Source organism: Atheta coriaria, unplaced genomic scaffold, assembly GCF_025399875.1.
Source record: "Atheta coriaria isolate IRGN ID8LTWV9N9 unplaced genomic scaffold, Caltech_Dcor_3.1 hic_scaffold_9_pilon, whole genome shotgun sequence".
In the NCBI taxonomy this organism is placed as follows: Eukaryota; Metazoa; Arthropoda; class Insecta; order Coleoptera; family Staphylinidae; genus Dalotia; species Dalotia coriaria.
This window is the reverse complement of record NW_027045451.1, coordinates 10,851,066-10,868,819: the sequence shown is the minus strand read 5'-3', so window position 1 is coordinate 10,868,819 and position 17,754 is coordinate 10,851,066. Positions and strand designations below refer to the sequence as shown.

At 36.5% G+C, this 17,754-nt stretch overlaps 8 protein-coding genes across 11 annotated transcripts; 5 read left to right on the top strand and 3 right to left on the bottom strand.

The window, feature by feature from the left end:
- The first annotated feature begins 24 nt into the window (after positions 1 to 24).
- On the top strand, positions 25 to 881 carry LOC135798234 (cytochrome c oxidase subunit 7A2, mitochondrial-like). Its single transcript, XM_065311008.1, has 3 exons — positions 25 to 167; positions 361 to 465; positions 564 to 881. Exons 1-3 carry the CDS (start codon positions 153 to 155, stop codon positions 702 to 704), a joined length of 261 nt encoding a protein of 86 aa, XP_065167080.1. The 5' UTR covers positions 25 to 152; the 3' UTR covers positions 705 to 881.
- A 766-nt stretch (positions 882 to 1,647) lies between these two features.
- Positions 1,648 to 2,833, bottom strand: mRpL40 (mitochondrial ribosomal protein L40). Its single transcript, XM_065311006.1, has 5 exons — positions 2,689 to 2,833; positions 2,546 to 2,632; positions 2,318 to 2,488; positions 2,062 to 2,260; positions 1,648 to 1,997 (listed from the first exon to the last, which is right to left on the bottom strand). The coding sequence occupies exons 1-5, from the start codon at positions 2,712 to 2,714 to the stop codon at positions 1,887 to 1,889; spliced, it is 594 nt and encodes a 197-aa protein (XP_065167078.1). The 5' UTR covers positions 2,715 to 2,833; the 3' UTR covers positions 1,648 to 1,886.
- Positions 2,834 to 2,910: 77 nt separating this feature from the next.
- RNASEK (Ribonuclease kappa) lies at positions 2,911 to 3,749 on the bottom strand. The gene is made up of 3 exons (XM_065311007.1): positions 3,556 to 3,749; positions 3,353 to 3,475; positions 2,911 to 3,284 (listed from the first exon to the last, which is right to left on the bottom strand). The coding sequence occupies exons 1-3, from the start codon at positions 3,622 to 3,624 to the stop codon at positions 3,183 to 3,185; spliced, it is 294 nt and encodes a 97-aa protein (XP_065167079.1). The 5' UTR covers positions 3,625 to 3,749; the 3' UTR covers positions 2,911 to 3,182.
- A 474-nt stretch (positions 3,750 to 4,223) lies between these two features.
- Topors (Topoisomerase I-interacting protein) lies at positions 4,224 to 7,358 on the top strand. Of its 2 annotated transcripts, XM_065311005.1 has the most exons (5): positions 4,224 to 4,434; positions 4,521 to 4,811; positions 4,891 to 5,134; positions 5,190 to 5,353; positions 5,618 to 7,358. In XM_065311005.1, exons 3-5 carry the CDS (start codon positions 4,931 to 4,933, stop codon positions 7,029 to 7,031), a joined length of 1,782 nt encoding a protein of 593 aa, XP_065167077.1. In that variant the 5' UTR covers positions 4,224 to 4,434; positions 4,521 to 4,811; positions 4,891 to 4,930; the 3' UTR covers positions 7,032 to 7,358. The 2 variants fall into 2 exon arrangements, with proteins under 2 accessions (XP_065167077.1, XP_065167076.1); XM_065311004.1 differs by having other exon boundaries at positions 4,224 to 4,811.
- A 677-nt stretch (positions 7,359 to 8,035) lies between these two features.
- Positions 8,036 to 11,054, top strand: rush (rush hour). Of its 2 annotated transcripts, none has more exons than XM_065312858.1 (5): positions 8,036 to 8,404; positions 8,508 to 8,572; positions 8,810 to 9,008; positions 9,078 to 9,535; positions 10,406 to 11,054. In XM_065312858.1, the coding sequence occupies exons 1-5, from the start codon at positions 8,389 to 8,391 to the stop codon at positions 10,436 to 10,438; spliced, it is 771 nt and encodes a 256-aa protein (XP_065168930.1). In that variant the 5' UTR covers positions 8,036 to 8,388; the 3' UTR covers positions 10,439 to 11,054. The 2 variants fall into 2 exon arrangements, with proteins under 2 accessions (XP_065168930.1, XP_065168928.1); XM_065312856.1 differs by having other exon boundaries at positions 8,039 to 8,404; positions 8,810 to 9,011.
- Positions 11,055 to 11,282: 228 nt separating this feature from the next.
- LOC135799664 (protein VAC14 homolog) lies at positions 11,283 to 14,446 on the top strand. Of its 2 annotated transcripts, none has more exons than XM_065312854.1 (9): positions 11,283 to 11,514; positions 11,577 to 11,727; positions 11,868 to 12,446; positions 12,582 to 12,705; positions 12,846 to 13,190; positions 13,250 to 13,682; positions 13,767 to 13,846; positions 13,900 to 14,053; positions 14,139 to 14,446. In XM_065312854.1, exons 1-9 carry the CDS (start codon positions 11,414 to 11,416, stop codon positions 14,305 to 14,307), a joined length of 2,136 nt encoding a protein of 711 aa, XP_065168926.1. In that variant the 5' UTR covers positions 11,283 to 11,413; the 3' UTR covers positions 14,308 to 14,446. The 2 variants fall into 2 exon arrangements, with proteins under 2 accessions (XP_065168926.1, XP_065168925.1); XM_065312853.1 differs by having other exon boundaries at positions 12,840 to 13,190.
- On the bottom strand, positions 14,371 to 16,621 carry Usp14 (ubiquitin specific protease 14). The gene is made up of 7 exons (XM_065312855.1): positions 16,432 to 16,621; positions 16,048 to 16,334; positions 15,591 to 15,982; positions 15,376 to 15,532; positions 15,254 to 15,319; positions 14,904 to 15,195; positions 14,371 to 14,832 (listed from the first exon to the last, which is right to left on the bottom strand). Exons 1-7 carry the CDS (start codon positions 16,445 to 16,447, stop codon positions 14,561 to 14,563), a joined length of 1,482 nt encoding a protein of 493 aa, XP_065168927.1. The 5' UTR covers positions 16,448 to 16,621; the 3' UTR covers positions 14,371 to 14,560.
- A 39-nt stretch (positions 16,622 to 16,660) lies between these two features.
- Positions 16,661 to 17,550, top strand: LOC135799668 (cyclin-dependent kinase 2-interacting protein-like). The gene is given in 4 exon segments (XM_065312861.1): positions 16,661 to 16,870; positions 16,931 to 17,215; positions 17,218 to 17,318; positions 17,373 to 17,550. Coding segments are annotated over 4 exon segments (624 nt in total). The 5' UTR covers positions 16,661 to 16,791; the 3' UTR covers positions 17,532 to 17,550.
- Positions 17,551 to 17,754: the final 204 nt, after the last annotated feature.

Here is a 17,754-nt window from a genome sequence, read left to right as displayed (position 1 = left end):
TTGCGGCTTGTCTCACGCATGTGTAGAATGTAAAAGGAATTTTGAACTTTAGTAAATTCTTGAACCTAAAATTCCCCACAATGTAACTAGAATTACTAGTGTACTCAGGAGCCATATTTAGTCCACTTGAACGTCATTTTTCAACTGAAACAATGAGCAACCTCAGGGTTCGTATAAATATTCCTTTTAATCAACTTTTTAATGTTAATTTACATCTATTTCACTAAAAATTTACTTCTAAAAGCTATTATATCTTGTTATTTTCTATGTTTTTCGTTGACATAACCAATAAACCATTACATAATTCAATACCTACTAACTAAACTAAATAGACTTAACTAATTTCGAAAAATATTTCAGAGTGCAGTTATCCTCGGCCAGCTTATCCGTCGCCAGATGAGCACGGTGAAAGAAGTCCCTTCTTCCCGATTCCAGCGCCTCAAGGAAGTTCAGGCTAAATACGGTGTAAGACAAAAAAATCCATAATAATATTACTAAAATTGCAACCATTTTAAATGATTTGTGATCTGAATGTTATGTCATATTATATTAAACTTATTTAGGTTGAAGATGGTATCCCATCCTACATGAAGGGTGGTTTCTCTGACCGCATTTTGTTTGGCACCACCCTAATTCTGACTGCTGTTGGTTTGGTGATGTCTGGTGAAGTTCTGTACAAACTGTCCTACCCTGCTAAGGAATAACTTAATAACAAAATTCTAGTAAATAAAGTTTAGTCCTGCAAGAACTGTACATGTGAAGATAGAAAATGTAACTGTTCCATATTTAAATGTATTCTTTGTTGATTGAAGTATGTATAACCAAATTAACATCTGAATGGAAATGATAAACAAAGAAATAAAGTGATAAAGAGTACTAAAGTGCAAGGTATGCAACACAATTGCCGTTTTTGTCGATAATGATAGGGAGCATGTTTTATTTTTTGTCTGTTTTGTTTAAAATTGAAAATTCATCATATGTGGTTTATGACATGCTGAAAAGTTATGGAATTTAGGTTTTATATATCCTTGAAGGTAAAATTAAAATGTAAAATTCTTGGGTAGACTGATTTTTCATCCACCAGCAAAGTTGTAAGTATTGAGAATGTCTGTTTCTTTCATTTAGGTAAGTATTTTAATGTTAATTGTTAGTGTAGTATGTTTTAATAACAAAATAGTAAGTTTAGAATAGGCAACCCAACAAACACGTAAAAAATGAATCAAGTTATGCTAAAAATGAACAAAACATACAACTTTTGTCTAAAAACTTTGATCAAAGAGTGTTTATTCAAAATTGACACATTTATCACTGACAAAACCTAAATTAAAATCAAGAACACAACTCTGCAGAAAAATAATCATGAATTTCTTAGCTGTGAGTATAAATAAACTAAAACTAACTACAAATTTAAACACCCTAAACACATTATTTATTAAATTTCTTTCATCTGTAGAGAACCTTGTTTAGAAGACAATTTGCTCGCACATTTGCGGAAAAATCCGAAAAAGTAACCGAAAAACCTCATCCGAAAGCTAAGAAACTCAAAGAACTGCAGCGAAAGTTCACAGTAAACTAAAAACTCACAAAAAACAAGAAATTCAATAATATTCAACTAATTCTAGGTTGATGATGGTGTTCCAGTTTATTTAAAAGGTGGTACCCCCGATAAGATACTTTTTCAAGTAACTGCAGCAGGGCTTGGCATTGGTTTGTTAATGGCCATTAATGTGCTCTACTGTCTAATTATCCCAGGCGGAAATCCTCCGCCAGCTATCGCAGTAAAAGATCAGGATGAGAATTAAGTTTACATCACTGCTTCACTCATTTTTTGTTTTGTTTCTTTTATTTATCATACAAAGACAATTCTAACAAAATTTTTGATAATTTTACCACACTTTGGACACGTCTACATAATCACCATCAGGCGCTTCGTAATCTTTTATCGGCGGCGTGTTATCCGGTCCTTCCGACTTGAATGGCAACAGAGTGAAATCAGGCTGAAAAAATTAAATTATAACTTGTATTAATATCAAATAATAAATTTGTTTGTGAATTCTTTACCTGAATAGCTTCCTGATACAATTCTTCAGATTCCAATCTCAATTGGTCTAAAGCCCTCTGTTGTGAGTACATTATCCTGTCAATCATTTGCATATCAGCAAGATGTTCATTTCTCATGTACTTTGCCCATTTCTTCTCAATAAGAATCCTCTTCTCTTGCAATTCTGCTGATATTTCAACATCAGTTCTTTGATGAAATCTATAAGTTTAAAAATACAATATTAGAATAATTTTTTGCTTAAATTTGAATTTATACCCTTTATTATCAGTTATCTCAAGTGGTATTTCACACTCTTCAATTGGCTTTAACTGCCTGGAGTTCTTCTCGAGCCGACGAATTTGTTTCTCAATTTTCTTCTTCTTACGGTCTTCTCTGGCTTTGATAATGGCAGGGTCCATACGTTTCTTTTTCTTCAAAGGTTCCGCGCTAAATGTAATAAAATTAAGTTGAAGGAGGTTTAAAAGTTTACTTTTTGGTACTTACAGAAGGCATGGTGTTGTTCTGATGTAAAGTAATGAAGTTGTCGATACAGAACGCGTAAATTGTGGTGAAGTAAGGCCTAATGTTAACCTACAAATCGAAAAGTTTCTAAGTTTACAGAAAATACTGATTTGTATAAGTGTTACCTTGCAAAAGAGGGTAATAAGTTCATGTTTAACTAAGTTTTCAATACGCTTGCTAGTTTATTGTAAGTTTTTAATTGAAACAATAAAGTTTTTGCAAGAGAATTCACAGCAGGAAAACTGATGTGTATGACGGGTTGCCTAACTATAATATAACAGCAGAAAGTGTAATGTGTAAATCAAATAATCATAAATTTTACTGAATAAAAATAGATTTTTCAACAATTCTGGACGATGAACTAGTAATTTATTCAATTATTACATATTTATTTACAACACAAGGATAGTTTTGAAACAAAATTTCATAAAACTCCTTAACAGGCAAATAAAATCTCCCAAAATGCACAATAAGTCACCTTCCATCTACAAGATTACTCAGAACTGCCTTGAAACACTAAAATTAACATATCTACACTCAAACAGTTTGTGATTATTGATGGAATGGAACAATTTGTTGCAATTTAATACAGACATGGAGTACAATTGAGTCTGACACTTTAAACACTCAGAGAAGACCTGCTGTTGGCCCAGAACTGATGACCAGACACCACCAATGTCACCAAGTACAAGCATGCTGCAATCCAGCAGTTGTAGGCATTCTATAAACACAAAATACAGAGACATCAGTATCATTTTATAACACTGCAATGAATTATGTAGCACACACCTGATTGTATCCCCTGTTTACATGAGCATAAAACTCTTCAGAGGTTGCAAAACCTTCCTCCAGTCCAGGCAGATCCTCAGCCAATGCCACGGAGTGAATGTAGTAGAAGATGCCCATTAGTGACTGCAATTATTGTTTAATTATTAGAAAATTTAGTATAAATGATTTCAGATATTAATAAAAGTATTGATTTCTGTATTTACCAGTTGGATGATGCCCCAAACGCTGAGGATCAGTCCGCAGAGGGAGAGTTTCGGTCCGCACACAGGCATTTTGAGGGGTTTTCTGGCTGGATTTTGTGTTTTCAGAGCACTTCGACGCCCAAACGAGGCTATCAGATGAGAATCATATGACTACAATTCTAGCATAGACGACATTCGGTGTGTCATGCGGCTTGCAGGACTTTACTGCGCTTACTAAAGCGTCATCTAGCGACCGTAAATACAACTAAAATTTCTGCAGTTATTTCCGCTCAGAATCCGACTGTTCTGCTGTTTGTACATGCAATTTCAGCAGAGTTATATTTGTGTTTTATTATTTATCTATATCTACATAGGCATAAGCCTAAACTAATAAATTATAAAAAAATTATTTTTATTGCAAATAAATCGAATTTCAAATGAATAAATATTATCCACAATAGTTACATGTTAAATTGGTTGCCTAAAGTGAGTTGTCCCAAGAAAAATTCTCCGTGCAAATTTGCAAGCGATGAACATCGCATTACCGCTGAGTGCTGTTGTCGAACCGCCGCTGTTTTCCGTTGCCTAGCCGAGACCCCACACACCTCTCTCTCCCACCCATACCGAACCACTCAAGTTTTCAGTTTGCGCCGTCTGCGCTCTCTGTAAATACATACCGTGCCCGCACCAACCGCGCACACATTCAATCATACACAACACACCTACGCACACAATACCCATGCTGGCTGCAAGTGTGTGCATGTATTAGTCACTCATGTGCGACCTGCACCACTTGCATGCTGCGCTCCCCTCATTCTCATTTTCTCACTCGTCGGCAGCGAGTCGCAGCAAGTTCATGGTATGCAAGTACCAGTAACACCAACACATCCAGCCTGCCAGGTGACTACCACAGTGAGAATGAGAATGAAATGAACTGAAGCAGTACGCATATACATGTACTAAAAACACATTGTAATTGTGTGTAGTGAATCCAGTGGCGTGTGAGTTTCGAGACGGAAATCTCACAAAACGCACCCGTATATCTTCAAGCGCCGCGATAATCGACCAGCATATTCACACCGTGACATCGTTGCCATTATCGACACACAGCATAGCACTCTCGATCTGTGCGGCGATAATTAATTACTCGCGTCACATCCAAATCTACGAAATAGCGAAAACGTCAATACGCATCGCGCACAAATGCTGCATCAAGACAGCGCGTGCCACACTTCCCGTAGATAACGTTCCATCAATAAACTGCACTGCGTGAGCAGGTAAACACACAAACCCACCTCTTACATATATATTCAAGTACCGTTTTGGTTAATATCACGTTTTATTTCACGTTTACAGCTAATATTGAAGTGAATTCTTGTGTTCAGAACAAGTTACAATGGCTGAGGCATCTGTAGAGAGCCCTCAACCTGAAACATCAGCTGGTGGAGGCCTGGCTGTGATGCAAGGCTCGCCAAGCAATGAGTGCTCATCTAGCCCACCGCCAAACTGTGCAATTTGCTTGGGAAATTGCATTAATAAGTGCTTTTCAGACTCGTGCATGCATCAGTTTTGCTTTAAGTGTTTACTTGAGTGGTCAAAGGTTTGTAATTCATAAAAATCATGTAATTTTTGATTAAAATTTTGTATTTGTGCAGGTAAAGGCTGTGTGTCCACTGTGCAAGCAACCTTTTAAGAGTATAATTCACAATGTGAAGTCTAATGTGGAATATGATCAACATTTTGTTCCTCCACCTGCTTCAACAGAAGCTAGGTTTGAAGATTTGGTATGGAGGGATACTTCAAGACATTTTCAGTTTAGGTAAGTGGAAATTGTGACAATATTTAATAGAAATTAGTGTATTTTGTTGTAATTTACTTTTAAAAGTGGTTTTTGGATAGAAAATCTAAAAACGTTTATTCTACTTTGCATTTTCAGTGATTTTTAATGAAATTATGCTTTAAAATGAAGAATTCAGTTCTAAATTCTATAAAAATATTAATATTTTAAAAATGCAAGCAATACTGAAATGTTTTTTACGCTTTTGAAACACTTTGATTAAAAATATCTGTATGTTTTCTTTAGAACAACATTAACAGTTGATCCTCGTGGAGAATTGGCCATCCAACATTTGTTATCGACACGTTCGATGACTAACTCTCTGCCGCGATACACACGCATGAATGTATTGCGCCACGTCGGCGATTATCTGCGCACCCATCGTCACCGCGATGTTTCCTCATCCAACTACCGGCGTTCGCTGTACGAACGCAACCTATACACACACCCTATGACTGACGTGACGGGGCGCTATCGCGAAGCCACGTCCTCGTTCTTTCGCGAGTACCCCGGCTCGAAAAACCGCCTTGTGCCGTTCCTGCAACGCGAAGTCAACGCGCTCCTACCCGACGAGCGTTCACTACGCGCAATGAATCTCGTCCATCGCATTCTCGCTGCCATCGACGATCATCCGATCCGCGGGCGATACATGAAGAATATGCTGCGGCCCGAAATGGGCGACAACACCGAGCACTTTCTGTATGAGTTCTATACTTATGCGCGTTCACCGTTTGATCTTTGGGGGTACGATCACAATGCGCAGTTGCTGAATGCAGAGCCGACTATTACCGAAGACAGCAGCGATAGTGATGTACTGATTGTCTCTGTCGAACGTGCGCCTGCGCGACTCACGAGCGAAGTCATCGAAATCGCATCCGAGACTAGCAATGATTCCGATGTGGTTATCCGAGAACCAACCCCGCCGGTTACCGTGGATCTTGCCTGCACAACTTCGTCCAGTGATGATAATATCCCTCTTAAAGATATTTCTACAAATCAACAACAGCAAGATTCCAGTATAAATCAACCGTCGAATGTTCATCCGAAGCGCAGTCGCATGAATTCAAGCATCAAACGGCGTCATGATATTTATTTAAGCAGTTCAGAGTCGGATGTTGATGGTTTCATGGAAGATGCACGGCGTGTGATGTCCAGAAAGCGTTCTTTGCTTCTGAAAGCACGAGAAGCGCGTATGTTGAGTCAGGCGGACGATGGCAGCAGTTCGGATGAGATGGAACCTCGCGCGAAACGCAAGAAATTGCGTAAGAAGAAGCACTATCGCAATAAACACGAACCAACGCCGCAGGATCAAATTGCGTCGACTTCGACTTCTACTGCTTCACCTGTCAATAATACCAGCATTAAAAACGAGAATGAGAATGATCATGATACGCATTCTGCCAGCGCGCACGAGTTATACCAAAGGACTGGCTTGGGTGTTTCGAATCTGAATTTAAATATGAACTCGTGGTTTCCCGATTATGGTGAGCACCATCACAGTGACATGGGTCCCGTTCATCTTCCGAAAGTGCATCCGTCGTCGATGTATTATAATGATGTAAAGTATGCGGAGGCGCGGCGTACGGACGAGCCGGGCCCGAGTGGCATGAGTAGCGGTGTGCCGTTGTGGCAGCCGAAGCCATGCTCGGACTCTGATTAGTTTGTAAAACTAAATTCTATTTAATAATATGCGTTTTTGTTAGCATTATTGGGCCAAGATTCAAACTGATGTGGAGATGTATGACTACGTTCGTATGATTATGATTTTTGTTCCAACGAAACTATAAGTTTATAACTGATTCATTCACAGCCTAATAAAATGTTCCAAGTGAGACTTGAGTCAAGTTGACAGTTGAGAATAGGGACGATGTGAGGTTTTTATCGGAAATAACTAGTTATCGGCGCATCAATGCATTGAATTTGCATTTATTTATTACAAATGTAGTTGCGAGTGAAACTACGTGTGAAATAAAGAACCACAATTTAATGCTGAGGTGCATTTTTATCGAAATCTTATTAAATGTGTATAAATTGGTCAAAATTTGTGCGTGTTTTATGAAATTTTACATCTGTGGACATGTTTACGGCTTTATTTCACTGTTTATGTTGTGAAATATTATTTAAATGTCCTTTTTTGCGGGTTTTAGCACGATTTGTATTGTTTTTCACACATCATAAGTGCAGAGTTATAATTTATTTATAATTTTTGACATGTTTCGCCTTATTGATATTTGAAATTGTTGAAAACAATGGAAGCAAAGACAAGCAACAATCATGTTTGATACTTGGGGGACATTTCCTTTTACTGTTGAAAAACAGTTAAAATGCAAATGTGGCAAAACATGCCAAAAATTCTAAATAAATTGTAATACTATCCACATAACAAAAATAAACATATCAAAATATTAGGCAACCGAATATACACAAAATAATATACCATATAACATGACTACATTAATATTTTTAAAATTAAACAAAAATTATTACAAAGACTTCAAAATTCAACAAACATTGCATAACAATTGAATACAAAATAGTATATCTTGGAAAAGTTTAGTTATTATACCAAATTAGGGCCTCAAAACATCAAATCATTCAAGTTTAAACTACAGATTTTCATAACACCCTCTATAAAACATTATTGTTACTTCGAGGTTAGATTTATCAGCAGAAATACAGCAACTGCTTATGCGATTCTCATTTGTCATTGCTTAATAGGTCATGAGCTAGCAGCTAGTCTCGCTGGTGGGATTCGTCATTCGCCGTCACCACTAAAATAACACATCGCCGAAGTTGCGATAATTGAGCGAAACGCGCTTGCGAGCCATCCCGTTGCAGTGCATCCGCGCGAACGAGAGCTGCACACGCAGGTGGTTCGCGCAAAACACCTAACGTAACGTCATTCGCGGACGTGCGGCCAACAAAAGTGCAAAACAATCGCATTACTCAGTGCGCCCGACGGCCCAACGCCTCGATAAACAATATTGAATCAACAGGAGCAAATACAACCAGCAATCATGGTTGATAGACTTGGTGAGCATTTCCTTTGTAACTGGGCTCAAGTCATGCCAGAAATCCTACACCTGTTGGTAATAATCATGATTTGTGTACTAATTTGATTCGTTTTGTGGTCTAGTTAACAGTGAGGCAAATACTCGAAGGATAACTATGGTGGAAAATTGTTTTGGCAGTTCAGGACAGGTAAAAATAACTAATTCTGCACATGTAAAGATTACACTACATGTTTGAGCAAGAAATTTGTAAAAATAGTATTTAAACAACAAAATGGCGACTTTTAAAGGACTACTTTGGTTAAGTTTGATGTTTTTGTGCAGAAAACAAACGAAAAAAACAAAATGGAGTCTTTTAGAAGTTAAAATTTCATTTTTTTACAGTTTTCTGCTTTAATTTAACAAAGTTCTTATTTTAACTTTGTAGCCTCTTGGAGTACCAGGAAGAGTGTTAGTCGGTGAAGGAGTGCTAACGAAAATGTGCCGAAAGAAACCCAAAGCTCGTCAATTCTTCCTCTTCAACGATATCCTCGTCTACGGCAATATAGTCATCAACAAAAAGAAATACAACAAACAACATATTATCCCACTCGAAGAAGTGAAACTAGAAAGCTTGGATGACGATGGTCGTATGTTTAATCACACACCTTCCATATAACTTAATTTATAAACTAAATTTACTTTCAACTTTGTAGAATATCATAATGGTTGGTTGATAAGAACTGCCTCGAAATCTTTCGCCGTCTACGCAGCGACTCAGGCGGAGAAGAAGGAGTGGATGGCACATATTAATAAATGTATCGAAGAGTTACTGAGGAAGAGCGGTAAGAAAGCAGTGGCTGAACACGCGGCTGTCTGGGTGCCCGATGGAGACGCGACCACGTGTATGCACTGTAAGCGATCGCAGTTCACGCTGATTAACCGAAGGCATCACTGCCGTAAGTGCGGCGCTGTCGTGTGCGGGCCGTGCTCGAACAAGCGCTTCTTACTGCCCAGTCAAAGTTCAAAGCCGCTGCGCGTGTGTCTGCATTGCTACGAACTGCTGACGTCCACTCACAGTGGGAATGATATTAGGGGAAATGCGGATACTTCAGGCGAAGAGGATACCGATGATGAGGATGATGGGCAGAAACCAAATATGGCGCATGATTTGGTGAGTTATGTGTATTATTATTGAGTATAGCTAGTGGGAATCGTAAGTTTACTAATAATTACTGCTTTTGAGGTGTTTTTGTTTGTTTTTAATGTTTTTTACATGCGGGGACTGAATTCTTACACGTGTTGGGTTTATGTTTCATTATTTTCATGAAATTTATCAACAGAATAATAGTCAACTTGTTAAACATTTGAAAACATTGTTAATGTGACAGAAGTAGGTGATTGACATTCATTAATTGCCTTTCTCTCCTATTTTAGAGTTGGTTTAAGCGGTTTTATCTAATAATAAGTACAGTTTTATTATCTGCGTCTTCAAATCGACAAAAAAGTCATATTTTTATTTGGTTTTTGTACAAATTTTCAAATTCATCTTAGGCAACCATTTTGACATCAAAATTTACTTAAAAACAATTTAAACTATTACAAAACAAGTCAAACAGTATCTCTGGCTGCTAAACTTTAATGTTTTCCTAGTTTTTTCATAAAATTTTAACTTTTATTCTTCAGTTTTGACGTAATTTTCACGTTATCTATAAATAAACTCTTGCTTTCGTCTTTCGTCATTCTCCAAAAGTCCTTGAGAGTTGCACACTAAGGAATTCAGTGAAATCTGATTCATTTATATTGGAATATTTAAATGTGTTGGTCAAAATTATCATCCTTTGATGATTCATGACAATGCACGGCTCTCATTATATATGCGCACACATTTTATTCATAGTCTTATCACTTCAAACAGTACTCAAAACGCAGTCTGACGCATTTTTTGCAGTTTATGTCATTGTTCAACTCCCGCAATACTATCACACAACTAAAATAACTTACAAAACTTATATAATACAATAAATTTGTTTCTCTGTTTCAGCCAAAATTCTACGGAGACGATAAGAATGAATAATCTCGGTGGGTTGTTGCGTTTTTCGGTTTATTTTTATTCAACGGGGCAACAAGTCAATCAAAATGATTCTATTTCTGTTTTAATTCAAACATTTACTCAATAATTAATTTAATTTAAGTTACTCGGTTAAAGTGTCTGCATTTCTTTAGATAAAAATGGAAAAATTACTCTCGAAAGTCACATAAAGTTGCGCCGTCTGATACTGTTATTATTTTAATGGTAATAGGGCTATTCTGAGGTGGAAGCAGGATGCATCTTGAGATTGTACTTAGAATGCTCTATCACATAACGATTCGTAACAACGCAACGTCTGCTCGGCTTCTAAATAAAGTAACAATAAACTATGTTAATCGTCGTAATAAAATGCGAATGCGTCAGCTGACGGAATCAAAATCGGAGTTGTTTTAACATATTGGCCAAATATTTATTTATTTTTATGGTTGGTTCGATGAAGGTGCGTACTTGTATCCGAAATTGATGGAAAGTCTAATGAAGTTGATAGTATGTTATTTGTATTTACACATTATACAATAATTTAATGTTCATTATGTTTCCTAATGTTTAATCACGCAATTATAAATAAATAGATAATAGATTTATATATTTTATAACACAATTGGTGGGTTTATCAATATTTTATCAAAATAATCTTTTATTTGACATTTTACTTACAAAATGTGACTGTACACTACTGATTCTTTTGCGCTAGCTTGCTTGATATTTCAACAAAGTGTTAGTGTGTTATTTTTGGGATAAACGCGTTAAATTTTAAATTTGTTTACATTTTAATTTAAGTTTTATAAATATTTGCATTTGCTGTATACCTGTAAATCTGGTTGCCTATCTGTTGCTTACTTGACGTTTAATAACTAGTGGTCGTGTTCACTCTCACCACTTAGTTTCACTTGTTTACTATATTGATGTGCACTTGTTTGCTACGTGTTTTATGGATTTCAAGTAACTAACAATTAAGCAATGACTGACAAAGATTATGCGCCCTTAAGCGCAGCTTGCGTGCGTGCCCTGCACGATAAACTCTATGATAAACGAAAGTTAGCCGCCCTAGAAATCGAAAAGTAAGGTTACTTATTATAGAATACTAATAACTAATGTTAATTTTCTACGTATTATGTTACAGAATGGTGAAGGAATTCCACCAGTTCAATAATACAATGCAAATTAATCGGCTGCTCAAAGTTCTGGGTCAGGATTTTGCTGCGTCTGCGAATCCTCATGCAAAAAAGGGAGGATTGATTGGTCTTGCTGCTGTATCAATTGCTCTGGGCAAGGTAAACAATTAATATTCTAGTTAAAATTGTTTAAAAATACTTTGATAATATTGCTTAGATTATTTGTAAAGTGGTTTATTTATAATATCACTTATTTACTTTTTTAAACATAACATTTAAAGGAAAATCATTAATTTTAGGAATCTAGTCAATATATTGAAGATCTTATAAAGCCAATACTTGCCTGCTTCTCTGACGCGGATCTACGTGTACGTTATTACGCTTGTGAGAGTCTCTACAATGTAATTAAAGTAGCCAGAGGCTCAGTTCTGCCTTACTTATCAGTCATTTTCAAAAAATTAAGTATAATAGCAACAGATCCCGAGCAAAGCGTGAAAAACGCATCGGAATTACTCGATAGACTCATGAAAGATATCGTGACGGAGAGTTGTGCATTCGATCTGGAAGGATTCATGCCTTGTATTAGAGAGAAACTCTACGCGAAGAGCCACACGACATTCTCACGACAATTCATTATTTCATGGATTTCTGTTTTGGATGCAGTGCCTGACATTGATTTGATTGTATATCTACCTGAATTGTTAGATGGATTGTTTACTATCTTGGATGATCCGAATCAAGAGGTTCAGAAGATGTGTGAGACTGTTTTGGGAGAGTTTATGAGGAATATTAAGAGTGATCCGAGTCGCGCGGACTTTGCGAGCATGATTAATATATTGATTATTCATGCACAAGAAAAAGGAGATTATTCTGTACAGGTAATGGTGTAAAATGTTTGTTTGCATGTTTACACACTGTATTTTTTGATAAAACTCATAAAACGCAGCCAATCAGCGCGTAGCAAGCACGTTTGGTTGCATTATTTGAAATTCTCGTACTATTAATTCTTTTAGTTCACCGCAATAACATGGATAAAAGAATTCGTTCAACTCTCCGGCCCCTTGATGTTACCATACATGTCCGGCATTTTCAAGGCGGTTCTACCTTGTTTGTCTTACGATTCGGACGCACGGAGAAGTATCCTTACTTTTTATAATTTTTTTCCTAACTTACATTATGTTAATTTTATTTACTACGCATACTAACCAACTTTTAGCTTTAATTTCGGTCGAAATCACGTAAACTTACATAAATTTGTCCTTACAAACTAGTGACAGATATAAAGGAAACCGCCACCGCTGTGAATTTCACCCTGATGAAACTCATAACACTGAAAGACGAACAGAACGACGGACGACACGCATCGCAAGATGGCGTCGTATGCAAACTCGACTTGGAGAAAGTCCTCGACGTATTGACACAGTATTTATCCTACAATTCGGTTCAGACGAAAGTCGCAGTCTTGCGATGGATTCATCATCTCTACACTAATCTGGAGGAAGAAATGGATAGTCATGTGATTGATTTATTGTTTCCTGCATTGACGAGAACATTGTCGGATTCGGCGGATGAAGTTGTCCAGCAGTGTTTGATTGTTATCGCTGATATTATTAAAATTAAAGGTAAGAAATTAAATTCAAATTAAAAATAAAATTTAAACTAATAATATTAAATATTAAAGAATCTGATAAAACCGGAGAAGTAACATACTCGAACATAGCAAATTCTAACGTTTACGCAAGTCAATTCCTGCGAGATTTGGCGAGGACATTCAAATATGACAAAACTCTGCTTGAAGAACGCGGTTCTTTTATTATCAGACAATTATGTGTGCTGCACAATGCTGAATTCATCTACTGGCAACTTTCGCAAATCATTTGCGATGAAGAAAACTTGAAATTTACAAGTTTGATGGTGGAACATTTGAATATGATTCTAATGACATCGTCGGAGTTGTATGAAATGCGGAATAAGCTTAAGAATCTGAACGATCGAATGAGTCGCAGTCTATTTGAGAGTTTATATGAGTTATGGTGTCATAATCCAGTCGCGACGATATCGTTCTGTCTGCTCGCACAGTGTTACAACCATGTTTGTGATCTTATCAAACAATTGTATCCTTTTCTTGCTTTTTATTGATGTTTATGTTTATGAAAATATTTTTTGTGATTTTTCTTAACTTTTTCGTTAATTATCAGGGGAAATATGGATATCACAGTTAGTAATTTGACTGCCATTGATAAATTAGTTCAGTTGCTGGAATCTCCAATTTTTGCTTGTGAGTAAATTTAATATTTAATGAATTTTGGTGTAAAAAATGTGATTTTTTAGATTTACGACTTGAATTATTGGATGTGCCGTGTGATCGTAATCTGGTGCGAGCATTGTATGGATTGTTAATGCTCCTGCCACAAACCGACGCTTTTCATACGCTGAGGACGAGGCTGAGTTGCATTCCAAGTTTGCATTTACATTGTGATAATCAGTAAGTCAATTTTTATAAATTTCTTTATATTCAGTGTAGATATAGGCAACTAGATATACATATCGTCCATTTTTGACATTTTCAGAAGTCAAACTGAAATCAGATCAGTCCCGACGCGAATGTCCGACATAAACTTCGAGAAATTACTAAAACAATTTATCGAGACGCAGCAACGTCACGAATTGTACAAAAAAGCGCAACGTGCCAAAGAAATCGTAGCCTTAGACAAGGAGATGAGTAATTCAGAGGTTTAACAGATAGTATTTAAAAATACAGTAATTATCAAGTTGTTAAAAACTTACGACACTCATCAAAAGTTGATTTATACAAATTGCAAATTTATTTACTTTTGTTGTACAGTTAAACAAATGAAATGCATTTGTATGAAACGAACGCTTAAAAAAGTGTAGAAAGAACCCAGTATCAAACGTTCACTTCAAAATGACGTTCGCAGTCCGTAGAAAACAGCAGCAAAGCAGCAATATGTTAAAGTATTCCACTCATCATTCACTCAGTGACCATCGGCTCAGCTGGTATCTCCGTCAAATCAAGAAGTCGTGGGCCATAGAGTAAAACATACGCACAGTGCCAATCTCCACCACCGGAGAGCTTCAGAATTTCCTCGGTGGTAACCGGCGATACAGTGTCATCATCACACTTAATCCACGTCTCATCAGATTGTTTAATCCAGCCGACGTAGTGACCACTTGAAGATGATCTGCCTCGATGAGTGAGTACTGCTTGAAGGGTGTAGTAACCACTGTTGCTACTTCCTAAGTCTTCAGCATTTACAAGAAAATATGCAATTGGTAAGTTTAAATTTACTTTTTATAAGTTTTTGTTTTCATACCATCTTCAAAGTGATAGGGGGCGTATTTGATGTCCTTGCCATCTCCTTTATTCTTAAGGGGTTTCTTTCCTAATGCGGCTGCTTGTTCCACCAACGCATCCTCGCGTTCTTTGAATTTTGCACGCATGGGCGCGAGTTTTTCCTGTAGTTCAGTGGAACACAATTCGAACGCGTCGAAATCCATGGGAAATTTTACATCTTTTAGAATTTTCGCGTTGATTGCTTCCTTTTCTTTGTAGTAGAATCGTACGAATTGGATTGTTAAATATGCAGGCAATCGGCTAACTTTAGACTAATCAAAATTTATTAATTAGAAATTAATCTTTTCATGTTTTTAATAGAAAACTTACTGTTTTTGTATACACAGCGTCCCGTTCTAAAGTCTGCGACATTTTAGTGATTTGCTCTTGCATTTTCTAAACAAAAAACATAATTAAACAATTATTATTTAAGAAAATATAAAAATACTTACAGAACGCAACCCAGAATGCATATATCTAACATCCTGTGATATGAAGCAGCTTAATTGTAAAAATTGCTCGGTACTTTTCGTTATCGGCTCATCCTCTGACTCCACACACTTCCATTCCACATCAAAAGTCCCACCAAAGTATTGATCAATCAAAGATCTTAAAATTTTAAATTAATTTAGAATATTTTCCTATTTTCAAAAATTAATTTTCTTACTTATATCCACTCCCTGCAGCGATTTCTACCTCTGTGTTAACCTTAGCCGGTAATTTCTGCTGAAGCATCCTGACCATCTCAGTCCAACACTCATTGGCATCCTGCTGTGCATACCCTCCATGTTCGGACTTTTCTGCAAACCTAGGCAACGCCATATGCAGCACTTGCAGTAAAATGATTGGTGGGACAGTTTGACCTTTATCCATACTGATATACAAATCCCTAAGAGCTGCTGTGATTGAATGTGCTGGCACAACTCCACTTGCTCCAGCCACAGCCCCTGGGAACTTGATCAAACTTTCCCTCAACTCTGGAACTGTCCTTAGGCATTGCACAGTTGCATTCATGTAACATGTGTTGCCTAGATTGGTTAATCCTGCTGGTAATTCCAACTGAAATATTAATTTTGATGAAGTTTGTCAGATTATTAAATAATTTTGAGGATTTTTAAACTTACAGCAGTTGCTAGTTCACTATCATTCATATCCTCAACAAAAACTGTCTTTTCAACAGGTTCCTTAGGAATTTCTTCCTCTTTGCTACCCATGAGCAGCACTGGCATACCATCTCTCAATTTAAAGTTATCCCAATCATTGTCTTTGAGAGTAACACCTTTAACCATCACTTTTTGCCTTTCTGGCTGGACACCAGTCAAAGCAAATATTTGTGCTTTGAACAACATCGGCGGCTCGTCTGTATTCACTTCTACGTCGCTGTAGGTTTCCTTGCCCCATTTTACTTTCACTGTAAATGAACATCGTGATTAAGCATAAACTTCTTTGCAGTTTGCTGAAGCGGCAAACATGAGGTTAAGTCGGCAAGTTGAACATTTCGCACTCACCTTTGAAGTTGGGCATGTTGTGTAGTTTGTTTAAATCTATGTAATTCGGAAGGGCGACAGTAAAACTTTAATAACTAGTTTTTGTAAATTATACGCGACAGATGCGCGTTTTTCGAACAAACACAATATTAAAAGTCACTCACGGCGGCCCGATGCAACGGTTAATGTTGCGGTCGCTGTTTCCCACTCAGGCAATCTTTTCACTTGCACTTCACTCGTTTTGCTCGTCATTCAGTGTCAAAAGATGTCAAAATTTTGACTTAAATGTCAAATAATGTCAAAAAGTTTACTTATAACCAAGGGAATCACATGTTATATTGTTTAAAACCGGGTATAGTAAACAAATAATAACAGATAATTATGATACAATCACCAAAATCTGCAACACCCTCACCTCAAACGCCAAATAAACAACTCAGTCGTTTTAGTCCAATAATATGTGAGTCAATTTTTATCACACCTTTAAAAAAATAATTTATTTTATTAAATAACCTTTCAGTGCCTACAAGTCCAGCTGAACTTGTAAATCAAAGGAATATAACAGGTCAGCCTAGAGTTGTAAGAGATATAATTGCAGATTTATACAACAATATTCAGAAATGGAACATCAAACATGTCACAGGGGCTGCAATTGTTCAACAAATTACAATTATAAAGAGTCAGGGAGCAGAACAATTACCATCAGGCTTAGAATCACTTGTAACACAACTGTATGAAGTTGTGCAATGCTTGAAAACATGTTGTAATGCATTAACTTTCTCAAGAAATCAAATAACATCTTTAGGAAGCTGCAAAAAGACTGTGAACCTATGTTTATAACATTAACAATAGAGCAAATGGCTAATCTTTTAAATGAAATTGTGGATGCTTATGAAGAAGAGTTAAAGGTAATGAAAATGGTGGTATGTGGATTGATTATTAAGTTTTGTTTTATTTTATAGGCTAAGGAATTTATCCTTGAAAATATTGCTTACTCTAGAACAAAACAAGAAGTTATGTTCTTTTCTGCCAACTGGGTACATCAAATCAATATTAAACCTGAAATTAATTTCAAGTTAGAACAATTGTTAACGGAGACGGGTCACAGAAGGATAATTTAATAAAGGTATTTCTTTGGAATTATTTTCTCAAATTTCAAGGTCAGAAATTGTTGCTTTGGGTCTTTTTAAATTGTAATTATCGTGAGTATTTAGTGGGAAACTTTTTGTTGTGTATTCGTTTTGAAAGTCAAAAAGGTCATGTGTACTGTGGGTTGCATTCTTCAGGCGTTAGATTTTCAAACATTTTAGAATAATTCAAAACGATTTCCTTTTATAATGCGAT